The 23252-nt window shown below is 50.5% G+C and overlaps 3 protein-coding genes across 6 annotated transcripts in view; 1 reads left to right on the top strand and 2 right to left on the bottom strand.

The window, feature by feature from the left end:
- RRP8 (ribosomal RNA processing 8) overlaps positions 1-14903 on the bottom strand; it is a 35436-nt gene extending 20533 nt beyond the window's left edge. Inside the window, exons 1-9 of one of the 4 annotated variants that reach the window (XR_009454427.1) lie at positions 14672-14903; positions 12916-13279; positions 12247-12700; positions 12028-12157; positions 11740-11846; positions 11562-11658; positions 10996-11337; positions 4129-4751; positions 3890-4007 (exon numbers count right to left, since the gene is read on the bottom strand). Coding sequence is in view for 1 of the 4 variants with exons in the window: in XM_059708763.1 (XP_059564746.1) it covers positions 11218-11337; positions 11562-11658; positions 11740-11846; positions 12028-12157; positions 12247-12700; positions 12916-13279; positions 14672-14770 (1371 nt within the window). In the remaining 3 variants the exon portion in view is untranslated. Of the gene's footprint in view, positions 1-3889; positions 4752-10919; positions 11338-11561; positions 11659-11739; positions 11847-12027; positions 12158-12246; positions 12701-12915; positions 13280-14671 lie in introns of those variants that run through there. The other 3 variants (XR_009454426.1, XR_009454428.1, XM_059708763.1) reach the window with 3 other exon arrangements.
- A 39-nt stretch (positions 14904-14942) lies between these two features.
- Positions 14943-21575, top strand: ILK (integrin linked kinase). Its single transcript, XM_059708764.1, has 13 exons — positions 14943-15062; positions 15477-15611; positions 18873-19038; positions 19202-19297; positions 19489-19585; positions 19676-19759; positions 19844-19929; positions 20048-20157; positions 20264-20391; positions 20472-20593; positions 20665-20764; positions 20869-20999; positions 21166-21575. Exons 2-13 carry the CDS (start codon positions 15523-15525, stop codon positions 21313-21315), a joined length of 1359 nt encoding a protein of 452 aa, XP_059564747.1. The 5' UTR covers positions 14943-15062; positions 15477-15522; the 3' UTR covers positions 21316-21575.
- Positions 21543-22897, bottom strand: TAF10 (TATA-box binding protein associated factor 10). The gene is made up of 5 exons (XM_059708765.1): positions 22619-22897; positions 22347-22501; positions 22096-22160; positions 21896-22010; positions 21543-21713 (listed from the first exon to the last, which is right to left on the bottom strand). The coding sequence occupies exons 1-5, from the start codon at positions 22854-22856 to the stop codon at positions 21624-21626; spliced, it is 663 nt and encodes a 220-aa protein (XP_059564748.1). The 5' UTR covers positions 22857-22897; the 3' UTR covers positions 21543-21623.
- Between the last annotated feature and the right edge of the window lie 355 nt (positions 22898-23252).

Raw genomic sequence — 23252 nt, forward strand, 5'->3', positions numbered from 1 at the left:
TGAGGTTGTTCTAATAGAAACAGACAATAAAAGGCCAACATAGGCCGGCCCGTGTGGCTCAGTGGTTGAACATCAACCCATGCACTAAGAGGTCACCAGTTCGATTTCCTGGTCAGAGTGTTCCCAGTAGGAGGCAGCTGATGTTACTTTCTCATCAATGTTTCTCTCCCTCTCTCTAAAAATCAATAAAAACACTTTTAAAAAGGCCAACATATAAATAAGTTGAATTTGATGATTTTTAAGTGCTATAAGGAAAATAAAGTAGGCTAATATGTTAGAGGGTGATTAGAGGGGAGCAGTTAATACAGTTTGGGTGGTATATTTAAAAGGAAGGATTGTTTCCAGGACAGTGCTCGGTTGGTATAAAGGTGTTTTTTTCTTTAAATGTCTTTTTAAAAATATATTTTTATTGATTTCAGAGAGGAAAGGAAAGGGGAAGAGAGAGAGAGAGAAACATCAATGATGAGAGAGAATCATTGATCGGCTGCCTCCTGCACACCCCACACTGGGGATCGAGCCCGCAATGTGGGCATGTGTCCTGACCAGGAATTGAACTGCAACCTCCTGGTTCATAGGTTGATGCTCAATCACTGAGCCACGCCGGCTGGGCAGGTACAAAGATCTTGAGGCAAAGCAAGCCTGGGGTGTTCAAGGACCAGAACGTGTAGCTGGAACATGGTCAGTGAGGGGCAGAGTGAGCCAAAGGATGGAAAGGTATGGAGAGGGGGGGTCACACAGAGCTTTTTCATGGCAATATACTTGTATTTTCTAAGAGCATAAGGAGAAATCTATCGGAGAGTATTAGGTGGGAGATGACATGACCTAATCCGAGTTTTTCAAAGATGACCCTGGCTGTTCTATGGTGGGAGAAAATCCAGGTAACAAGGAGGAAGATTTGTTGGAAGGCTCTTGAAGTAATTAAAGTGAGAGATGATGAATTCTGGACAAGGGTCATAACAGTGGAGACGAAGAATGAATGTATTTAGGAAATATTCTGGAGGCAAAGCCAGCAGGACTTGCTGATGGGTTAGATGTGAAGAGCGAGGCAAGAGGACAAATCTGGGATGAGTCCTAGATTTTAGGTGTGAGCAACTGGGTGGATCGTGATGTTATTAACTGAGATGGGCAATCTGAGGGAGAAACAGGTTAGGAGTTAGGAACTGAGTTCTACGTTAATACGTTTAGTTATTAATAGTTATGTGATTACTTACATACTATCCCAGGGCAAACTTCTCAGGTAAAAATTGGGTTAAAGTATGGCAAAGCTAAAGACCTACATGGGTGTCCTCTCCTTGCCCCCAGCACCCAAATTTACCAGGTACAACTCATCTCCCTCTGGCTAGGATAAGCTACATGGTAGGAGGAAATGCAAATCAAGTATGTAATGAGTGTCAGTGCACAACCTCTTCACAGTCACCCACTCACTAGTGACTGTGGTGCAACTGATGCCTTTGAACAAGAGACGAAACAGAGAGCAAAAGCCTCTACTTTCCTCAGAAGCCATTTCTTTTTCTTTCCTGTGGTCAACCAGAGGCATGCCTGTTCCTCCAGGCAAGGAGATTAGCAGAATATTGAAGAAGTCCTTTTGGATAAATGAACTCTACCCATGTTTCCCATCAGTACTATTTACCCTCCAGTGGGAGCAAAGAGTGATGAGGTACCTGTAAAACTATCTGAAATTGGTTGGTACAGAATATTTTCTATAAATCCACACCATTCTCTGAAGTTCATTCTTGAATTATGCCCAACTCAAGTCAATTAGAGGTTATTAGTATAGTCCAAATACAATGACTACTGCGTAAACATGTTCCAGATTTGACAATTTCGGTCTGCCAGATAAATTAAAATCCCATTAAGAAATTCAAGTCCCAAACAATGGAAGGAAGTAGGAAGTGAGACACAGAACAAAGGGGAGAAATATGTGCGTCCTGTCCCAGTGGAGAGGGGTAAATGGAGTAGAGGCAAGAGGAGTGGGACAAAATCAACATGACCAGGGACCTTGGGACAGAGTAGTAGAATGACATACTAGGACTAAAGAGGCTTTTGCCCTTTTGCCTCCTGGGGCTTTAGAAGGGAACTGCTTTGCAGCCCAGACTTAGTGAGGCCCCAGGAGCATTACGAGGACAGAGCAGAATGGTCAGGAAGAGGTGTCTCTTGATTCCTATATGGTGCGGATGCTGAGTAGAGATGCTTTAAGGCTCAATGGAGTATGAGGCAGAAAACCACTGTGTTGGAACAGTGTTGTTGCAAGGAGGCCAAATTAGCAAAGGGGGCGGGGGTGAGGGCGGGCCCTGACAGCTGAAAAAGACAAGACGGATTCATCAGCCTTAGAAGCAAATGTTGGCAGAATGCCCGGGTATGATACTGGGCCAACTGTATCCAGAAGATTCCAGCTTGTGCACACCCAAGAATCAATATTAGGCCAGGGAACCCCTTCCTTCTGATATCAAAATGCCCTTCCCTTTACACCCAGATGACTCTTGCAGAGAAGCAGAGGTAGAAGGGAGGAATTTGAGTTTTTGAGTATTTATTTCAAAAAGGATAGATGAAACCTAGAGACTGGATGAAATTTATTTCTAGCTTTTCCACTCTTCGATGGAGTGCAGGATGGAAGTGAGACTTGTGAAGAAAATCAGTAATTGAGAAAGGAGCTGAATTTTATTTGCATATCTAAATTGATGAGGAAATTTGTGCCCAACTCTGTACACTATATGCACTAATAATTCAAAGACCAAAAATGTCATTGATTAGCACACTGTGGCTCACCTGAAACTAATTTATTTCTGCAGCTTCCTCTTAACAGGGTCTTTTATAGAGCAAAGGTTTTTCATTTTGATGCAGTCCAATTTATTCGTTTTCTTTTATAGATCACTAGAGGCCTGGTGCATGAATTTGTGTACAGGTAGGATCTGGCCGGCCTGCCCTGATCAGGGTCTATCGAGCAGGACTGGCCAGGGGGAGGGGAAGCAGGAGGTTGGCCAGCTGGCCCTGCTCCCAATCCCCCCCCCCTCCCGCCACGTCTCAATCAGGGGTGGGGTCAGCTGAGGGGAGGGGCTGTGGGTGGTTGGCTGGCCCCGCTCCCCTTGTTGAACACCCAGTTGAGGGGACATATTAGGCTTTTATTATATAGATCATGCTTCTGATGTCAAGTTTAAAGCTTGTTGCCTAACCATAGATCTCCTGTTTTTTTCTTTTTTTTTTTTAATTTCAGAGAAAAAGGGAGAGGGAGAGAGATAGAAACATCAATGATGAGAAATAATCATTGATCAGCTGCCTCCTGCATGCCCCCTACTGGGGATTGAGCCCGAAACCCAGGCATGTACCCTGACAGGGAATGGAACTTGACCTTTGTCTCAGCCATGTTATAGGGCAGGGGTCCTCAAACTTTTTAAACAGGGGGCCAGTTCACTGTCCCTCAGACCGTTGGAGGGCCGGACTATAGTTTAAAAAAAAACTATGAACAAATTCCTATGCACACCGCACATATCTTATTTTGAAGTAAAAAAACAAAACGGGAACAAATACAATATTTGTATTTGCATGTGGCCCGCGGGCCATAGTTTGAGGACTCCTGTTATAGGGAATAATGGAACATACTTACACCAGAGTATTAACAATGTAGAACAGCGGTTCTCAACCTGTGGGTTGCGACCCCTTTGGGGTCGAAGGACCTTATCACAGGGGTCGCCTAAGACCATCAGAAAACACATACATAATTACATATTGTTTTTGTGATTAATCACTATGCTTTAATTATGTTCAATTTGTAACAATGGAATTGGGGGTCACCACAACATGAGGAACTGTATTAAAGGGTCGCGACATTAGGAAGGTTGAGAACCACTGATGTAGAAGGAGCCTTGAAGGCCAAAAAGACTGAGGCAATCAGTGAGATTCCCAAGAGGTGTATCAGTAAATAGTAAGCTGGGTGTCCCCACTCAATCAAAAACATACCATCTTGTGAATATGAGAAGCAAAAGGCCTAGAGAACGACAGAGACCTAATCGCTAACATCCTGAAGTTCCAGAACCAATTGCCCACAGACACTAACCTTCAGGTTCCTACTGATATAGGAAGGAAATTCTAGTGTAAGACATTCTTTAGTGGCATTTTTTTTTTTCTTGTCACAATCAAAATGTAACTGGTAAAATAAGCATCTCAACTTCCTGATGTGAACACCCCCCCCCCCCCCATTAAGATTAAAATTAATGGCACAGGTGGAAAGTACTGACCAGTATTTGCTAAGGTAATTACATGTTTGAAGCACCCAAAGGAACAAAAGTGTTCTGTGATCAAGAGAAAGGTGGATAGGATGACCAGAGAAGATCTATTAGCCAGTGCTAACTGCCTTAAATCTCCCAAAATTCACTAATTTATTGCAGTAGAGGTTTACTCTTTGTTCAAAGTTCAATGTGGATGATCTTAGTCAAGCAGCTTTCCTCCCAAAGAGTGACTCAGGTATCCCAACCTCTTCTATGCTGTTACTCAATCACCTTCAAACATGTGCTACAAGGTCACCCTGGAAGGTGGAGGAGGGGGTGGTACAATACAGAGAAGGCTCATCTGCTCTTTAACTGCCTTGGTCTGGTAGTGAAACATCTCTCCTACTTCCCTTCCATTGACGAGGACCACTCACACTGCCCCAGCTTGATGCGAGGCGCAGGGAAATGGAGTTTAACTGTCCAGGGAAAGGGCATTCTGGTGAGCACCTAGCCAGTTTCTTCCACAGAAGGTGATGTTGGTGTGAAGATCTGGAAGATGAAAATGAGCTCATCAGGGAGAGCACCCTAGGAAGATGGAGCAGCATGCACAAAGACCCAGAGCAGAAATGGCTTAGAATGTTGGAGGAATGAAAAGAAACCCCGTGTGGCTGGGGTTTCGTGAGGAAGGAGTGAGTTAAGATGCAGTTGGAGTGGGAGGCCTGGGCAAGATCACACAGGGACTGGGAATGAAGTTGTCTTTTGTTTTCAGAGCAATGAGCATCCATTGAAGAATTTTAAGCAGAGAAGTGACAAATCTGATTTACATTAAAAAAAGATCACTTGGCTGTGTGCAAAATGAACTGCTTTGGAGGGGTAGGAGGGAGACCAGTGAGGCAGTTATAGCAGTTTTGTCAAATATCCTAGAACCAGGTGGCCAGTCTGAGAAGTCACCTGGGAAGGAGGGCAACATGGGGATAAAAAGGTCTAATTACAAGTCTCTTAAAAGCTTTAAGGGCTTTGTGTGAATACAGAAATGGTTGAGTGTTTGGAGCCGAGTTGTGTGTCTGCCAAGATCATGTTTCTTTTGGAACTGTATTCTCTTAGGACTATGTTACAGGAACAAAAGCTGGAGCTCACCAATATCTGCAGAAGCAGTAAGCCTCTAAAGGGGATGCTAATAAGCCTAGTATCCAAATCCAACTTATCTCTCACCCCTCTAAACTTTTTTCATGTGGGGGTACTCTTGCCCTGTGCTGGAAAAGAGCTGTAGCAAGCCTGTGACTTTTCAGCTCATTCTTAGTTGACAGTCTTGTGCTCTTTTTAAGATAACACAAATCCAAGTGATTAGAACGTTTAATCCTATGCAACAATAAATAATCTGCACCTGCTGTAGCTATAACTATTTTCCCTTCCCAACTCTGTTCCACTTAAGTCCAAGAGCTTGCTATGGGGAAGGGCAAAATAATCTCTGCTCTTTTCCACCTAATAGCTGCTGATTGCTTTGGGCCCACGTGCAGAGAAGTCAGGGAATAAAACAGTTCTTGATTGACTGGTGGTTCTGTGCCCTATGGACTAGGCAGGTGTTTAAAGGGCGCCTATCACTGTCCCCCGACCCTGGTGATGCAGCTTTATTTTGGGTGGCCTCCTGCAACTTCCTCCTCAGTCCATATGGCACACTCCGAGCTTCTTTGTGTTGAGGTCTCCTTGCCTCTTCCAATGGTCCTACTGGACAGGACCCAAGACCACCCATGCGTCTCTCTCTCCTGCAAGGCGTGTAGGATACACTCATACATCAGGTGCCCCGGCAAATTCTGGGAATGCAGGCCAATGCAAAAGCAGCAGCACTCCTCTGGCTCCACACTGAAGCAGTCAGTGAGCCTCTGCTAGCCTTCTACATTTCCAGGGCAGGAGTCAGACTCCAGGCTCATCATTTCTTGGCTGTAGGATTAAATACTTCAGGCGTCCCAAATGGTCCCAGTGGAATCCCCAATTAGATCTGGGGTAAAAGGGCAGAAAACAGCCTGCCCCTCAAGAAGTGGGTGGGTTCTGACAGTCCAGGTGTACTCTGTCTCACAGTAACAAGCTCAGAAAGCAATCTTGCACTGGTCTCCTCCCATCCTATCCTCTTTCTGACCTTGTACCTTATGTGTGCTATTAATACTACTAGCAATCATGCTGTACTTTCCTAATTCATTCATTCCCTCTTAGAAACAATATTCATGTTCCCCTCCCCTCAAAACTCCAACCCCCTTCCCCTATTCTCATTCTTAACTCAAAGTCTACTTCCCGCTTCACTGAGAAAAATCAAAGCAACCAGAAACTTCTCAAGCCCTATCCTGACCTTCTGAATCAGAAACTGGGGGAGGGTTTAGCAATTTGCATTATAACAAGCCTTCCAGATAATTCTACTGCACTCTAAAGTTTGAGAACTACTGCCTTTCCCAACAGGGCAGACCCTCCCATTCTCATTTGCCTCTTACTACTCTTGCCACTCCTTCCCTCTGTTCTCAAAGTGTCCCTTAAACTGGTCTCATTGTTCTTTAAACAGCTGGCATACTGCTATTTCTTAAAGGAACATATATTGTTCTCTCTTCATTCTAGAATCTCAACATTAGACACTGAAATCCAGGCAAGGACTTGAACAAAAGCTTGTCCTGAAGTTGATGATGAAGCAGCGGGGGCCAAGGTCAGGCTCAGGGAGTGCTGCTTTCATAATCAGGGTGATTGATGGGCCACTACTGGGGGCTGGGCTGAGTTAGAGTGAACCTGGGGTCTGAGTCAGATCCAGAGAGATATTTACTCAGGTGGCCAGAATAGGCCAAGGGAGAAGTATAAGAGGGAAAAGCAAAAGAGGGAGGAGGGCAGACCCCGGCTGTTCTGTTGAGCATGCCAAGAAAACAGGGAAATTAGTCAAGATCTAGGAATATAAGTAACATTTGGGGAAGAACATGGATACGGAGCTATAAAAGGTGATGTGCCCTACAGTGAGATGCCCTACTACCACACACATCCCTTGGACATTGTGGCTTACCTCCCATTATTCCAGGAGGCTCCTGGCCATGGAGCTGCGGCAATACTCTCTCCCCAGTAATCCCTGGTGAGTCCTGAAAAACTGGAGAGGACTGTCAGGGTATCTTATCTTAGCTGCCCGGCAGCCAGCTCCACTCCCAAATGAGTCTCTAATAGGCTGTGTGAACCCTCAGCACTTTTGAAACTTATGCCATTATTCTCTCCTTCCCTTTGTCTGCAGATCTCCTGGATTGGTTTCCTCCTTCAAGAGGTTGGCACCTGTTCCACGCCAACTTCTACCACCATCCTAGACAACTGCAAAGTCCATACAGACAACAGCCCACCCCCCACACACAAATACCTGAGCCCTCAGTCCATTAACCAATCTTCAGGCAACCTCCCTTGAATGTCTCTCAGGCACTCACCACTGCTGCTGCACTCTGCCATCACCTGGAGCTGATCTGCTTCCAATAATTATAATGTAAGTATTCCAATTTCTGACCACAGCCTCCCATCCTCCCAGGTCACTTGTTCAGCTACAACCAGGGTAACAACCTACTCCTGTTTTCACTCTCCTACCTGTCCTACAAAATTCCATGGCCCAGTATAGCAATCACTTACTTGCAAATAGTCTGAAATTCTTTTGCTTGCTTTCCTTTAATTTCTTTTGCACGGCAAGGTTCCAACTCTGGATCATCTTAGTGCTCAGTTTCTACAACTACACCTAGATTCCTGAGTAGACAGACAGCCACACCATTGGCCTGATTGTATAACTATAAATTCATGAATAATACCTATACTAGTATATGTTCAAAAAGGCTCTCAACATTACTCAGCAGTCCTCATCCCACCACGATCTGATTTCTCATCTTAATAGACTTCTCAACAGCAACTGACAGCTGACAACCTTCCCATTCCTTCCATATTAAAAACAAAACAAAAACCACTCTCTTGCCCTGGCCAATGTAACTCCGTTGGTTGAATCTAGTCCCATGCACCAACAGGTCGTCAGGCACATACCCGGGTTGGTTGTGAGCTTTGATCCCTGGTAGGGGGTGTGCAGAGGCAACTAATCAATATTTCTCTCTCCATCAATGTTTCTCTCTCTCTCTCTCCTTCTCCCTTCCTCTCCCTAAAATCAATTTTAAGAAGCATATTAAAAACAATCCACTTGCCCTAACCGGTTTGGCTCAGTGGATAGAGCGTCGGCCTGTGGACTGAAGGGTCCCAGGTTCGATTCCGGCCAAGGGCATGTACCTTGGTTGCGGGCACATCCCCAGGAGGTGTGCAGGAGGCAGCTGATCGACGTTTCTCTCTCATCGATGTTTCTAACTCTCTACCCCTCTCCTTTCCTCTTTGTGAAAAATCAATAAAATATATTAAAACAATAAACAAATATTATAAAAACAATCCACTCTCCTGGATTTACTCCTCCATCTCTGGCCCAACCTTTTCATCTTGCCACTCTTACTGGTTCATTTCCAGTTACCCATCCACTAAATGCTCCTCAGTTCTATTCTGAGCCATTTTCTCTTCTCATTATCTTACTCTGGATACCTTACCTATGCCTAAGACTTTAATTCTTACCTCTGGGCTGCCGACTCCCAAATCCCTAGCACAGACCTCTCCTGAGACTTTTGTTTTGTTTGTTAATCCTCACCTGAGGATATTTTTTCCATTGGTCTTCAGAGAGTGGGAGGGAGGGAGGTAGAGAGAAACAGTGAGGAGAGAGAGAGACACATCAACTGGTTGCCTCCTACAGCTACAGCCCAGGTGCGTGCCCTTGGCTGGGAATCAAACTCAAGACCAGGGGTGGGCAAACTTTTTGACTCGAGGGCCACAATGGGTTCTTAAACTGGACCGGAGGGCCGGAACAAAAGCATGGATGGAATGTTTGTGTGAACTAATATAAATTCAAAGTAAACATCATTACATAAAAGGGTACGGTCTTTTTTTTTTTTTTAGTTTTATTCATTTCAAACGGGCCGGATCCGGCCCGCGGGCCGTAGTTTGCCCACGGCTGCTCAAGACCCTTTGGTGCACTCGGGCCAACACTCCAAACACTGAGCAACACCAGCGAGGGCTCTCCTGAGATTTGTATGTCCTGCTTCCAAGTGAACATCAGAGGGACTTAAAACCCAAACACTTTGAATGTCATCGCCAACTCACCCAGTTGTACAAGCAAGAAACCAGACTCACTTCAGATTCCTCTCTCATCAACCCTTAATATTTACCAATCCTATCTACTGAATTTCTCCCATTTGCCCACTTCTTCCATCATCACAGTGGCCTTATCTTGTGCCCCAAATGGGGGTTCCTGCAACACTCCTGCTCCCATCAATCCCACCCAACTGGACCCTGTCATTCAAGTGACAAGCTCTGGGAATACCAAGATCAATGTAACTTGAAAAGGCTGCAGCCTAACACACAGCTATCACAATGCAGCATTAAATGCCGAGCTGCACTCTTCAGGTAGTACTTTGAGTGCAGCTAAGACACTCATTCTGCTTTGGGTGTGAGGGACTAAAAAGCATGTAGGTTGTTTGGAGGCAGGAGTAAGGCTTTGCCAGTCAGCCAAGTATTCAGCAGAGGGAAGAGCACATGCATGGCTCTGTGCAGTATTTGCCGAATGGCTCACAGCCCCGCCTCCACACATTCCCTCTGGCCAACAGCCTGCCTCGAAGCCTCCATCCCCTTCTGGAGGCATCCAACTGGCTCAGAGCCCTGAAACCTGTGTTTCTTGGAAGTAGGTACAAGAGGTTGTGTGTCTATGCCCGTGGCAGATGGCAGATTCCTTTTAGGAGCCACCGAAGATGTATCAACCCAGTTCATCTTCTCCAGCACTAGCCTTCCTTGCCTATAGCTTTTCCTAGGACTTGCTGATCTGGACCTAGTGTTAGGCAGAAACAACAGACCCATCTGCCAACGAACAGCCCAATGCCCCACCCCAATGTGGCATTAACTGATGGTTATTGATGAAAAGACCCAACTCCCTCACCACCACTCTCCAAGGATGGCTCAGACTCTATCAAGAATCTCTAAATATCCTATTAAATGAGCCCTTTGAAAGGCCTATATTGAGTTCTCTGAATCTTCCTCATGAAGAGGAATAGAACAAATCTATTCTTTACCCTCCAACTTCCAACCCAGTCCAGAGAAGGTCTTTAGAGAATGAGGCTTACAACACACAATAAGCTACATCTGTAGTTTACTGAGCACCTCCTCAGTACCCAGCCCTGGCTATAGATCTCCTCAGTTGGCCCACAACAATCCATGAGACAGGAATTCTACCATTTTCTAAATGAGGAATGTGACATTCAAAAATTAAATGACTCTCAGCCAGGCCCACCTGATTCTAAAATCTGTGCTCTCAGCCAGACACACACTAGGGGCCCACAGGATAACAACAGATGCTGGGCGTGTTTGGGTCATGTAGCCCCAAAGGTGGAGATGAGACTAGAGGGGAAAGAAGTGTTTAGTGCAGAGACAATCCAACAGTCCTGACTCAGAAACCCAGTTTGTTGTACTGAGCCAGGATGTTGACATTGTCCAGAGCCAAGAAGCAGACCAAAGGCAAGGGAGCAGCAGCTATGAGTAAGCAGAGGAAGCTGGTCTGCAGACAGAAGATCAGAAGAGAGAATGGAGACACCAGGACAGAAAGCCCATGTGGCTCCTAAGAGACAGAAAAAAAAGAGTCAAACCCAGAGATGCCTTGAATTCCAAATAATCTAGTTTCCATGACACCTAGGGGATCCATAATTCCCAGATACCCCTGTGTTCTCACCATAAACTCCTTATTCTTTGGCCAGCCCGAGTGATTTTATGCTTCTTGAAACCAAGAATCCTTTAGCAGAGCGGGGCTGAACCAGGGGTTTCATCACACTTCGTTCGTGGGATAGAGGAAGGGTGGTTCCGGTCCTGGGTCACAGCCTGGCTGGTTATAGTCTTCGGAGTTCTGACAACGGAGTTCAAGACTTGCCTCCCCCTTCAAGGCGGGGTTCAGAGGTCACCTGCGCTTATAGAGACATGGCTGAAGCTTCAGGCCTGAGAGTTGAGCCTTGGGCCCCACTCGAGGGGGCCCAGTCTTTTCAAAATCAAACAAGAAGAAGTGGCTGTTGGTCAGGTCCTAGGGGCAGAAAAGACCCAGTGAGCCCCAATTCCTCACCCCATTCTTTAAAAAAACACCCCCGTCTATGTCCCACCCTTGCTACGAAAGCTTCCCAGGGCTCTCCCATGAGTCGTGCCTTCAAGAAGCAAATGTCTGTGCCCATGGCCTTCTTCCTGAACACCATTACCCTGAAAAGGGCCACACATGAGACAAACACAGGGACAGACTTCTTGGGCCCTCACCTTGGAGATGATCTTGAAGCCCAGTTTGGTCACGGCTCCCAAAAAGGCCCGAACATCTTCAAAGCGGCTGCTAACTTCAGCCACTTTCAGGAGACCCCTGAGAAGAACGGAAAGTTCTGTGTAAGTGCAGACACACGCATGTGCACGTGTACATGCACCTGTGTCCTGAGGCTCTCACCCGGGCTTCAGCACTCGATTTGCCTCCTCTAGGAAGTCCCTGATGTTGGTTCCCATCAGCGAAAGGCAGAACACAGCCACATCTACACACTCATCCTCCAGAGGCACCTGTGGGTAGCGGGGTGGTGTATGAGGCGCACAATTTGGGGAGGAGAAGGCCAGCAGCGAGTGGTAGGATGGACACCAGGATGGGGTGTGGGCAGGGAGGAAGGAGGGAGTGTTAGAGATTAGCACACGCAGGCTGGGCTTAGAACACAGGCCAGACACACAGAGGGATAGAGGGGTTTACCTGGGCCATGTCACATACAGTGACCCTGGGGTCCAGAGAGGCCAAGTCAAAGCAGTGCACCGGGTTCCGGATACTTGAAGCCAGGCGGCAGTCCCCGCAGCCAAAGTCAGCTACCACCAGGGACGCAGGCCTGGGAGTGGAGGGGAGGGATCACTCACTGGTCTAGTCTGAGCCCATGATCGACCGACATCGGTTTTCACAGTGCCCAGCCCCATTCACCGCTGGCGAAGATCCCTGGCGATGCGGTCCACTGGCTGTAGCGGCCACTTCTTGACTTGGCTCTGGAAGCCGCGGTGGTAGAGGAGGAAGGCCTGGGGGTCTTCCTGGAAGAGGCGTTGTGCAGCACTGCTGGGCCCTGAGTACAGCTGTTCATTGAGGTAGCGAAATCGAGCACCATCCAGCCGCTGTGCCATGCGGGCTCGCAGAGCTCCTGCCCGAGCCTCGTGGTCATCTTGAGTGGGGGCAGGAGGCACCTCTGTCTCCTCTGTGGGGGCTGTGACTTTGGCTGGGTCTGGCAGCTGAGGTGGCCGAAACTTGTTCTTGTGCCTGCGCTTGTTCTTCTGCCGGTTCCGCCACTGCTTGCGACTCAAGGCATGGGGAGTCTGGGGGGAGGTGGCCACAGAGCTTGGCTTGGATGGGTCACCTGTAGCACTCCTCTTCCAAGCTTTGGGACCTGTCGGGGGAAGATGGAAAGGCATATTTGGGGCAAGACCCACTGAACTCAGAGGCTCGGCAAATTCATCCTGGCCAAACACAGAGACTGTGGCCTGGATGAAAGTACTTCTAACTGCCCAACCTCACACCTGATGATGGGAAGTAACCCCGGTCACATGTAAGACCAGACGACCCCCCTCCCGGTCCCCCACACACATATGCATCCACTAATACCTGTTGGGTCAACACTGTCCAGGTGCTGGGCAGGGTTGGAAGGCGCCTGTTTCTGGCATTTCCCCTTTCTTTTTTCTTCTGCAGCAGAATCACTTTCAAGAGCCCTTTTGCGGCACTTCTTCTTTACTTCCTTTTCCTCAGAGTCACTGCCAGGCAGGCCTTGTTTTTGATGCTGCTTCTTCCTTTTCTCCTCTACTTCAGCAGAAACACTGGCCAATGAGGCCTTTTTGGGGCGTTTCTTTTTCCTTTCCACCACTTCCTCCTCCTCCTCAGAGTCGCTGCCAGGCAGGCTGGGGAGCTGTTGGGAAAGAGATGCTGCCTCCAGGGCCCGTAGTGTGGCCAAGAGCTGTCGGCGCTTGGAGCCCTGGAGGAGAAAGAAGGGATGAAAGCAGGTTTGGCTCAGTGGGTAGAGCGTGGGCCTGTGGACTGAAGGGCCCTGGGTTCTATTCCAGTCCAGGGCACATGGCCAGGTTGCAGGCTCAATCCCCAGTAGCGGGTGTGCAGGAGGCAGGCAATCAATGATTCTCTCTAATCATTGATGTTTCTATCTCTCTCTCCCTCTCCATTCCTCTCTGAAATCAATAAACATATACATACGTAAAAAAGAAGGTATGAAAGCAGGGACGAGGAGAATGGATGGGACCTGGGGAACGAGAAGGGAGAGATAGGGACCTGATTCAAACACTGGCAGAAGTATCTGGATTATTCCCAGTTAACGAGCTTGTCACGAAGCATGTCAGACCCCGAAGAACTTTCAAGTTGTCACCCCCACCTTTGGGAGGCTGGAAGACAGAGAAACCACTCTCTTCAATGTTCAGAGGAGGCACTGGGGTTCCCCAGAGGAATGTGGTAAAGCCACAAGCAACATGACCAAGGCCAGAGACCAGGAGTTCCACCCTCCGTCTCAGGTGTTTGCCTCCAGCTGGTAAAAGGTAGAAGGTTTCTGACAAGAGCGACACCTGTTTAAGACGACTCTAGCCGCAGTCTAGAGGACTGAAGGAGACACGCGGCAGACAGGGGGACCAGTGGCCTGGATTAGAGCAATGGGCTGCGAGAATGAAGAGGAGGCATAAAGCAGGCAGATTCTATGCTGGAAGCTCACAGAGAGTAGGAGGAGCCTGAAAAGACTGCTGCCTTCACATCAGCAGAAGCTTAAAGCAGAAGGTCTATTGTCTGGGGGGCCTTCGGGATTGAAGTCCCGCCCGGCAGTCTCAGTCCAGGCACTTAACTGGGGGTGCTTAGTAGCCCCTCCACACCACCTTCGTACAGACAACCCTTCCTTCACTGTCATTCCCTCGCTCTCGCTCAGGTCCAGTCTCCACACTGCAATTCCGAAGGAATCCTTGCCCTATAAAACCGCTCCATGGGCTTCTGTCTATCCTTAAAATATGCGAAACCACTAACTTACCTCTCCGACGTCAATGGCTTCCCCTCGCATTCTCTGTGCTCCAAGGACACGGATTATTTCTGTGTGTGTGACCCTCGTAGGACATGCATGGTCTCTTGACCCAGGACCTTTGCACATGCTTTCCTGTCCAACAAACCCTCTTTGCTTCACTCAGTTCTGCTTAGCAACTCTCAGTTCCAACGTCATTTTCTTGTGGAAGATCTCACATCTTCGATCTCAGTCGGCCACACACACACACACACACTCACTCACACTCGCGGAGTGCGCGCGCGGCGTGGCCAGCGCTGAGATCCACGAGAATCCGCGTCAGGGCCTTAAACAGCTCCGGGGACATGCGGGGCCACTCACCTTGATCGGGCAGGCTGCCGCCGGCCGAGGCCGCGAGGCTACAGGCCGGAGGCCCGCGGCCAATGAGGCCTCCTCGGCCCACTCCGGCTCCTCAAACATCTGCGTGGTGCGGGGTGAGGCGGCGGGATGCCCGCGCCTCTCCACGTGCCGGGAGCGCCTCCGGGCATCCAAGCGCACGGAGCCGGAAACCAAGCGGTGCACGCGAGGGTGGCTAGAGCGGCCGGCGCGGCGCCGAAAACCATCGAGTTTCAGCCCTGACGGGCTAGAAGGGCAAGGAGGCGGGAGGAAGGGAGGTCCGCGCGGGCAGCGGAGGGCCAGGGGCGGGGCGGGGCCGGGGCGGGCGCGGCCGGACGGGAGTTCCCCGAAGAAGGCTCCTCCAGCCCGAGTCCCGGTGAGTGCGGGAACACCAGTGCCCCCTCCCCGGGCGCCCTCACCCCTCCCTCCGCCTAAGTTCCGAGTCGGAACGAGGGCCACCCCCGGGAAGCACCCCCGATCTCCTCCCCCAGGGAATAGGGCGCCCGAACTCCCCCCCCCCCTCCAGCTGTTAGCGGATTGGGTCCCTGTGCGCGCTCCCTGACATCCCTTCTGGAGATAGACTACCTCCCAGGCACCCCCTATCGCGCCCGGACGCGCCTCTCTCACGTCCGGGGACACACAGTTGGGGATCCTCCCGTTGCCCCGAACTCCTTCCCAAACCTCTACTAACTGGGGACGCAGCACCCAGACCCCCATCCCCAACACGAACACTTCTGCACTTCAGGGGACAAAGTTTGGGGCTCACCCCGTTCCCTGGATCTCTCCACAGTCCCCAGGCTTCCCCAACCCAGGGAACTGAGTGCCGGGACGCTGCTATGGACGACATTTTCACTCAGTGCCGGGAGGGCAACGCGGTAGCCGTTCGCCTGTGGCTGGACAACACGGAGAACGACCTCAACCAGGGGTGAGCTGAGGTGTCCGGTGGGTGCGAGGAAGGGCAGACGCCCTCCTCTCGGTGATGGGGTGCTCCTCTGGGGGGAGCGCTGACTCCCCTGTCCAGTGTGATGAGTGCCAAGCGCAGCCTGTGTGGGGGGCGGGGAGAGCAGAGGGGCGCCACAGAGGAAGCTGTGTTTGAGCTGAACCTTGACTGCTGAGTACGAGTTGTATTGGCAGAGGCTGCAGAGCTTTCCAGCCTCGGGGAACTTCCTGGGCGAGGAGGCAAGACGGAGTGGAGAGCGCCCGAGATGTCCGGTTTCGTGTGGCTGGGGGATAGGAAGTAGTGGGTGCAAGTGGAGAACCACAGGAGACCGGAAAGGTCTGCAAGGGTCAGCCAGGTCATGCGAGGATATTTGGGCCATAGTAAGGTCTCTGTTCTAAGGACAAGGGTCTAAATCTAAAGCCATGGAGTGACACGAGATTGTCCATTTGTAAAGGGTCATCTTGGATGCTTTGGGAAGGCGGTGGCAGGGTGAAGAGAAGCAGTTGCCTGGTTCATCCCAGACGTGGTGGCTGCGGCTTAGGCTAGAGTGGATAGGTGAAAAAGAAAGATCAGATTCCCGAAATCTTTATGGTAAAGACTTGGTGAAAGCGTCAGGGGGAACGCTTTGTAAAATATATGATTGTCTCTAACCACTATGCCGATACACCTGAAACTAACACAAAACAATATTGACTGTAATTGGAAAGACATTTTTTTAAAAAGAATAATAAACAAATAAATACATAAATAAAAAAGAATTGGTGAGATTTGGTGAGGGAAGTGAGTAAGGTCAAAGACAATGACGAGGGTTCTGGCTTGGGCCCTTGGGTAGATGGTGGTTCCTTGAACTGAGGTGGACAAGATTGAAGGATGATGAGCTCCACTCTAGACATGTTAAAGTGACAGTAAGGGAAGTGGAAATGTTGAGCAAGTTGTTGGTCATGCAGATCTGGGTTTCAGGAGCTGTGTCTGACTTGGAGACACAGATCTGGGAGATATTAGCATATAGATGATACGTGAAGACATGGGTGTGAAGGAGAGGGGATGAGAAGCCTGCAAGACTTAAAAGGAACAACCAGAGGAGAAACAGGAAAACTTGGTTAAGCTTAGAGAAGTGACTGTTTCAATGAAGGGGGAGTGGTCAACATTAGTATTGGCTCCTGAGAGATCAAAGAATTTAAACAACAACAAAAAAAACAAACAAACAAACAAAAAAAGAATTTAAACACTTTACGGTACCCGTTGAATTTACAATTAATGATCTATCTGATGATCTCTGTGAGGGCTGTTGCAGAGGAAAGCAGGTGAAGGATCCAGATTACACAGGGTTCCTTCATTTAAGGAACTGTGCTAAATACAACCCCTCTGCTGGGCACTACAGGTGGGGATTCAGACTCAATACCTCGAGGAGGGGCCTTGTGCCAGCTAGGTTGAATGAGAGATGTGGTTGGATAAGACTGGAAGACAAGAAAAGCAGTAGTGATGTTGACTCAGGATGATGGATTTCAATTTCATTTTAAAATTTAATTTTTTAAGGTTGGCAGAGTTTAGTTTTTAGGTTTGAGAGGCAAGAATCACCTGTCATCTTCATCCAGGCTCCCACTAGGCTCATTGGTTCCCATTAGGCTCTATACTACTTCTCCATAATGCGAAGTCACTTGTTCCGTCATTCATATAATTCCTTAAAGGGTGCTCTAATAAAGTCAGTGGGCACCGTTACTATTTTGTTGGTGGCGTTATAAAGGCTTAGGCGAAGTCCAGTGGGGGTGGCACCCAGATAGACGCTGCTGCCCCAAAGTGAAGGGGTGGCAGTGAAACTGGAACGCTGTTGGTTTGAGGGGATAGGTTTTGAGGGCTCAAGGTGGCCACGTGATGGATAGAGGTTGGGATGAATTCCCTGCAGGCCCCTCTGGGATTCAAGTCTTGGCCCTGAGGTCACTGTGCGGCTGACAGTGGGCAGAATCCTATCCATACTTTTGCTCTCAGGCTCAGGCCTGTTTTGGGGCCATAGACTGGGGTGGGGGTGGAGGGTGATAAGCCAAGGCATAAATTAAAGTGCTGGGAAGTAAAACTGAGGGTGATAAGCAGGGGTGGTAATTGCTTTGGGGAGGAGGAGGAGGAGCCCCACCTCCCAGGGGAATTTTTGGCTGGGAGCTGATGAAAGCAGCTGCAGAAGGAAATCATTACGTTTAAGGCCACGCCCCCTCCCTCCCATGAGCTATCGGGGGCTTCTGGTTGGCCTGCGGTGGCCAGACCCCTGATCAGCTCCAGGCCGGGCCTAGAGCCCCCACAAGGAAGTGACCACAGCACTAAGGCATCCGGAGGCAGTCTGCCCAAACCACAGACCAACCCCAGCTCCGCCCCTTGGATCTGCCTCCGGGACTTGAGGGAATTTCCTTTTATGGCCCCAGGCTGTCAGGCAGGCCCTGCTCCCACCCAATTGTTTTGGTGGTTTTTTTTTTTTTTTTTTTTGTACAGTTCTTTTACTTTATAAAATATAGGTCCATGGGAAAAGAAAAAAGTTAAGCAGTTTTCTTTCTACACGAAGCCACTCTGATTTTCTTCAGTTTTCTGGGCCCAGGATTGTTTGCATAAAGGAATCCTGTTTTATGTGGTAGTTTGATAGCTGCCTTATCAGTAATGGCTTATCAAAAGCATTTCTCATTTTCATTATAAACCCTTCTAAAACTTTTTAAACTCCATTCCATTTTTAAATCTTAGTTTCAACCAGAGCCAATCAGTAAGTTTGCCCTCTCTCCCATGAATTATGGCATTCTTTCTCCACGACTCTGCACCCCCAACATGCACTGAACCCGTTGTCAATCCATTCTCAAGAAGCTTACAATCTGACAGGACAGCCCATTCATGGATTTTTACAATCCAGTGTTATAAGTATTATAGTAGGGGGATGTACAAGATGCAGTGGGAAACAGAAAGGACCAACATGTTGCAAAAGGGATGTAGAGGATCCAGGTAAAGAATGCCACCATTTAATGAGATAGGGCATGCCAGAGAAGGGCTGGAGGGAGATGTTGATGGAAACAATGAATCTTAAGGACTTGTTGAGGGTTGCGTTTGAAGCTCAGGGGGAAGTCTGAATTGGACAGCTTTGGGAGCTGCTGACGTGAATGAGAATTAGAGTCCTGGAGAGGTAAGGTTGCTCGGGGTGAGTACACAGAGGGACAATATAAGGCCATTGCCCGCATTCCACCTCCAGACAAATGACCATTGCCTCTTCCTTCAAAGGGACGATCATGGCTTCTCCCCCTTGCACTGGGCTTGCCGAGAGGGCCGCTCTGCTGTGGTTGAGATGCTGATCATGCGGGGGGCACGAATCAATGTGATGAACCGTGGGGATGACACACCCTTGCACCTGGCAGCCAGTCATGGGCACCGTGATATTGTACAGAAGGTGTGTATGATCCCTTCCGTTCCCTACGTCTGTCACAGGCACTGTAACATACTGGGGAAAGTATGTGTACTCTTCTCCCTCCTCACCTGCCTCAACACCCCTCTCATTTGGGACTGACTGCGCTTTCTGCGTTTTCTTTCTGTTGTCTGGCCCTGGGAACCAGCTGCTGCAGTACAAAGCTGACATCAATGCAGTCAATGAGCATGGGAATGTGCCCCTGCACTATGCCTGTTTTTGGGGTCAAGATCAGGTGGCAGAGGTAAGTACTCAGGCCCTCAGCCCTGGGATGGGTGGGAAGTCTGAGCCTCAGTGGGAGATCTGGAGTCCTCATCCTATCCTGTGAGTACTGCAGAGTACAGGACACTCATAGGATTTGTACTGCATCTGATTGTTGTTGTGATTGCCAGGGAGGTGGCAGGGGCCATCATCACAACCACCTTTTCATTCCAGGACCTGGTGGCTCATGGGGCCCTTGTCAGCATCTGCAACAAATATGGAGAAATGCCTGTGGACAAAGCCAAGGCACCCCTGAGAGAGCTGCTTCGAGGTCCGTCCCCCAACCCCCAGTTGTGTCCTCTTGTCTTGTCCCTGCCTGTCTCCTCAGCTGAGGCCAAGACTGTTTGTCTTTCTTCCCCAGAGCGGGCAGAGAAGATGGGCCAGAATCTCAACCGTATTCCATACAAGGACACATTCTGGAAGGGGACCACCCGCACTCGGCCCAGTGAGTCAGTTGTGAGGAAGGGGTGGTAATAGGAAATAATCCTGGGTTTCTCCAGCTGGGTACCTGACCTGCTTACTTCCTCAGGGAATGGGACTCTGAACAAACACTCCGGCATTGAGTTCAAACAACTCCACTTCATTACAAAGATCAACCAGAATCACTCTGGAGAGGTGACCCCTGCCTTTCATGCCCCTCCCTCCCCAATTACATGATCTGCACCTCCTTTTAAGTTTCTTCTCGTTAGTGGGCTTGAAAGTTAAAGCCTCCTAACCCTTACCTGTCCCTCAGCTATGGAAGGGCCGCTGGCAGGGCAATGACATTGTCATGAAGGTGCTGAAGGTTCGAGACTGGAGTACAAGGAAAAGCAGGGACTTCAACGAGGAGTGTCCCCGGCTCAGGTGGGGCACGGCCTAAACTGGAAGCTACTGCTTCCAAGGAACCTGACTTAACACCCAAGACGTTTTACTCTTATTCTTAGCCAGGGACACTCTCTTCCTCTCCCAGGATTTTCTCGCATCCAAATGTGCTCCCAGTGCTAGGTTTCTGTCATGCTCCACCTGCTCCTCACCCGGTTCTCATCACACACTGGATGCCACATGGATCCTTGTACAACGTACTACATGAAGGCACCAGTGAGTAGGGGATGCCAGATCTCACTGAGGGGAGGTATGGGAGCCTCTCCAAGCTATTTGACTCTTGCCTCCTCTCCTAGGTTTTGTTGTGGACCAGAGTCAGGCTGTGAAGTTTGCACTGGACATGGCAAGGGGCATGGCCTTCCTACACACACTAGAGCCCCTCATCCCACGACATGCACTCAACAGCCGAAGTGTAATGGTGAGGTTACAACTTCACTCCTGGCTCAGTCCCCTAGACCTTCCCCTATCTAGTAATCTTCTCTTCCTCAGATTGATGAGGACATGACTGCCCGCATCAGCATGGCTGACGTCAAGTTCTCTTTCCAATGCCCTGGGCGCATGTATGCACCTGCCTGGGTGGCCCCTGAAGGTGAGGTTATGCGGGAGATAGAGAAGGGCAGCTCAGTAGCAGTGGAGGGGGATCAGAGACAGGACTGGATAGGCAGCTGGAACAGATAAGTGTTATCCCTCCAGCTCTGCAGAAGAAGCCTGAAGACACAAACAGGCGCTCAGCAGACATGTGGAGTTTTGCAGTGCTTCTATGGGAACTGGTGACACGCGAAGTACCCTTTGCTGACCTCTCCAACATGGAGATTGGAATGAAGGTGAGAGCACGTGTTGGGGCAGTGACGGTAGTAGTGACAATTGTAGAGGGCTGGGCTTTTCCCACAGTTGTTCAAATATACAGTCATCCTGTCCTGATGGCTGGAGGCCTCTCGCTACACAGGACTCATGTTCTGAGACCCACCTTGTTTTTCCCTGCATTTACAGGTGGCACTGGAAGGCCTTCGGCCTACCATCCCACCAGGCATTTCTCCCCATGTGTGTAAGCTCATGAAGATCTGCATGAATGAAGACCCTGCTAAGCGGCCCAAGTTTGACATGATTGTGCCTATCCTGGAGAAGATGCAGGACAAGTAGGGCTGGAAAGTCCTTACCTAAACTTAAGAGGTGTGGGACACAGTTAGGGGAATGCACCGCCCAAAGCCGCAGGACTCTGGTTGCCTCCCCTGCCTCCAGTCATGGTACTACCCCAGCCATGGGGCCCATCCCTGCCCCCATCCCTAGCACTGTGGCCCCAAAAGGGGCTGGGCTCAGAGCTTTGTCACTTGCCACACGGTGTCTCCCAGCATGGGAGGGATCAGCCCTACCTGTCACAATAAAGTTTATTATGAAAACAGGCTGGTGTGGGGATAAGGGGGCAGACAAGTACATATAGGTTGGGTGGCTCAGGTGAAATAGTGCGGCTTCTTCACATTGATGCCATACTCGCTGAGGGCAGGGGTCAAGTCCTCCATGGTTAGAGTGTACTTGCGGTCCTGGGGGGAAAGGGAAGAGTACCTGCTGAACACAGGAATCATGATTTCGGTCCCAGGAAGGTGACCCTGAGTAAGTTTTTTACTTCCCCTAGAGTTTAGTTTCCCCCAAAGGGGTTGCAGGATAAATTAAGCCTCCGCTGCTGTGGGAGGTAATTACTGATTCAATGAGTCTCCCCTCACACCTTGCTCTTGCTTCGGGAGCTGCCAGAGGCTGTGCCCTTCATTTTGCAGTGCTGTAGTGCGTCGTTGGCAATATCTGAGATGAATTTCTGGGCGGCTAGGGAGATGAGCCGAATTCTAGAGAGAGAACACTGGCATAAGAAGATGGACAGCAAGCACCACACAAGCACCCAAAGCTCCAACCTGTCCAGAATTTACTCACATGCGAGGGTCTGAGGCCTCAAAGCCAGCGCGGTTCAGGTAGTAACCAGTCACTGCATCTGGGATCTGAGAAATCAATGAGACGTCTGTCAGTGCTCGCCCTGAGCCCTGCTGGGCTAAGGTGAGGGCAGGGGGAAATCACAAGAGCTGGCAGAAGGGCAAACACAAGCAGCGGGCGTTGGGAACCCAGACGGTGTGGCAGGAAGCTGGCGGGACGGCGGGCCAGTGGCCCAGGGCGGGCGGGAAGCCCACCGTAGGCGTGTAGTCCTCCAGCTGCATCAGGAAGTCCACCAGCGGCGTGCTGGACACCACCGGCTTCACGTCTCCGTTGGCCGCGCTCGGCAGCACGTAAACCCCGTTAGACATGGCCCCATCCGGGGCCGCCGCGCCGCCCGCCGACACCGGAGCTGCAGGAGAAGCAGCGCTGTGACGAGTGGAGGGCCCAGGGCCCGGCTGGGTCGGCCTTCCCCGCCGACGGGCCCCGCCCGGGGCGCTCCCGCCCCCTCACCCGTCCCGGCCCTCACCCGCCCCGCGCCGCTCGGCCGGCTCCCCGGCCCGCGCCGCCACGGGTCCCGCGCCCCCGGCCGCGGCTCCAGCCCCAGGCCCCCCTGCCGTCCCCACGGGGCTGGCCTTGTTCTCCGCAGCGGTGCCGGCGGGCAGCGCGGCGGGGGCCGAGACCGCGGGGGCCGAGGCCGGGCCCGGGGCCGAGGCAGCGCAGGCCGGGGCCGCCTCGGGGTCCGCGCCGGAGCCGCTGCAGCTCATCGGGCCGGTGGGAGAGGCGGCGAACAGAGCCGCTTCCGCTTCCGCTCACGCTACGCACACACCAGGATGACGTCAGACGCCTCGCGCTGGCCCCGCCCACGCCGTGGCCCGGGGCTCCCCGCCTACCGGTTCCCCGAATGCCCGCTTGCTGACACAGACCGGGCGGAGCCCAGCCCTCGGAGGTTCGCCTCCCGCTGCCTGACCCCGGCGGTTCGCCTCCCGCTGCCTGACCCCGGCGGCTGCACCGGGTTGGGAACCTGGAATGTCGAGGAGTCTCCCACGGGCTGGGACCTTCATTCAGCCGGACTCCTCAAGACCTTGCTTTGGACTCATCGGCCCGGCCCGGCCCCCCTCGACCGCCGGTTCCCTGCCAGTCGGCCTCCTTTCTAGTTCCCT

Source organism: Myotis daubentonii, chromosome 9 (genome assembly GCF_963259705.1).
Source record: "Myotis daubentonii chromosome 9, mMyoDau2.1, whole genome shotgun sequence".
NCBI classification, from domain to species: domain Eukaryota; kingdom Metazoa; phylum Chordata; class Mammalia; order Chiroptera; family Vespertilionidae; genus Myotis; species Myotis daubentonii.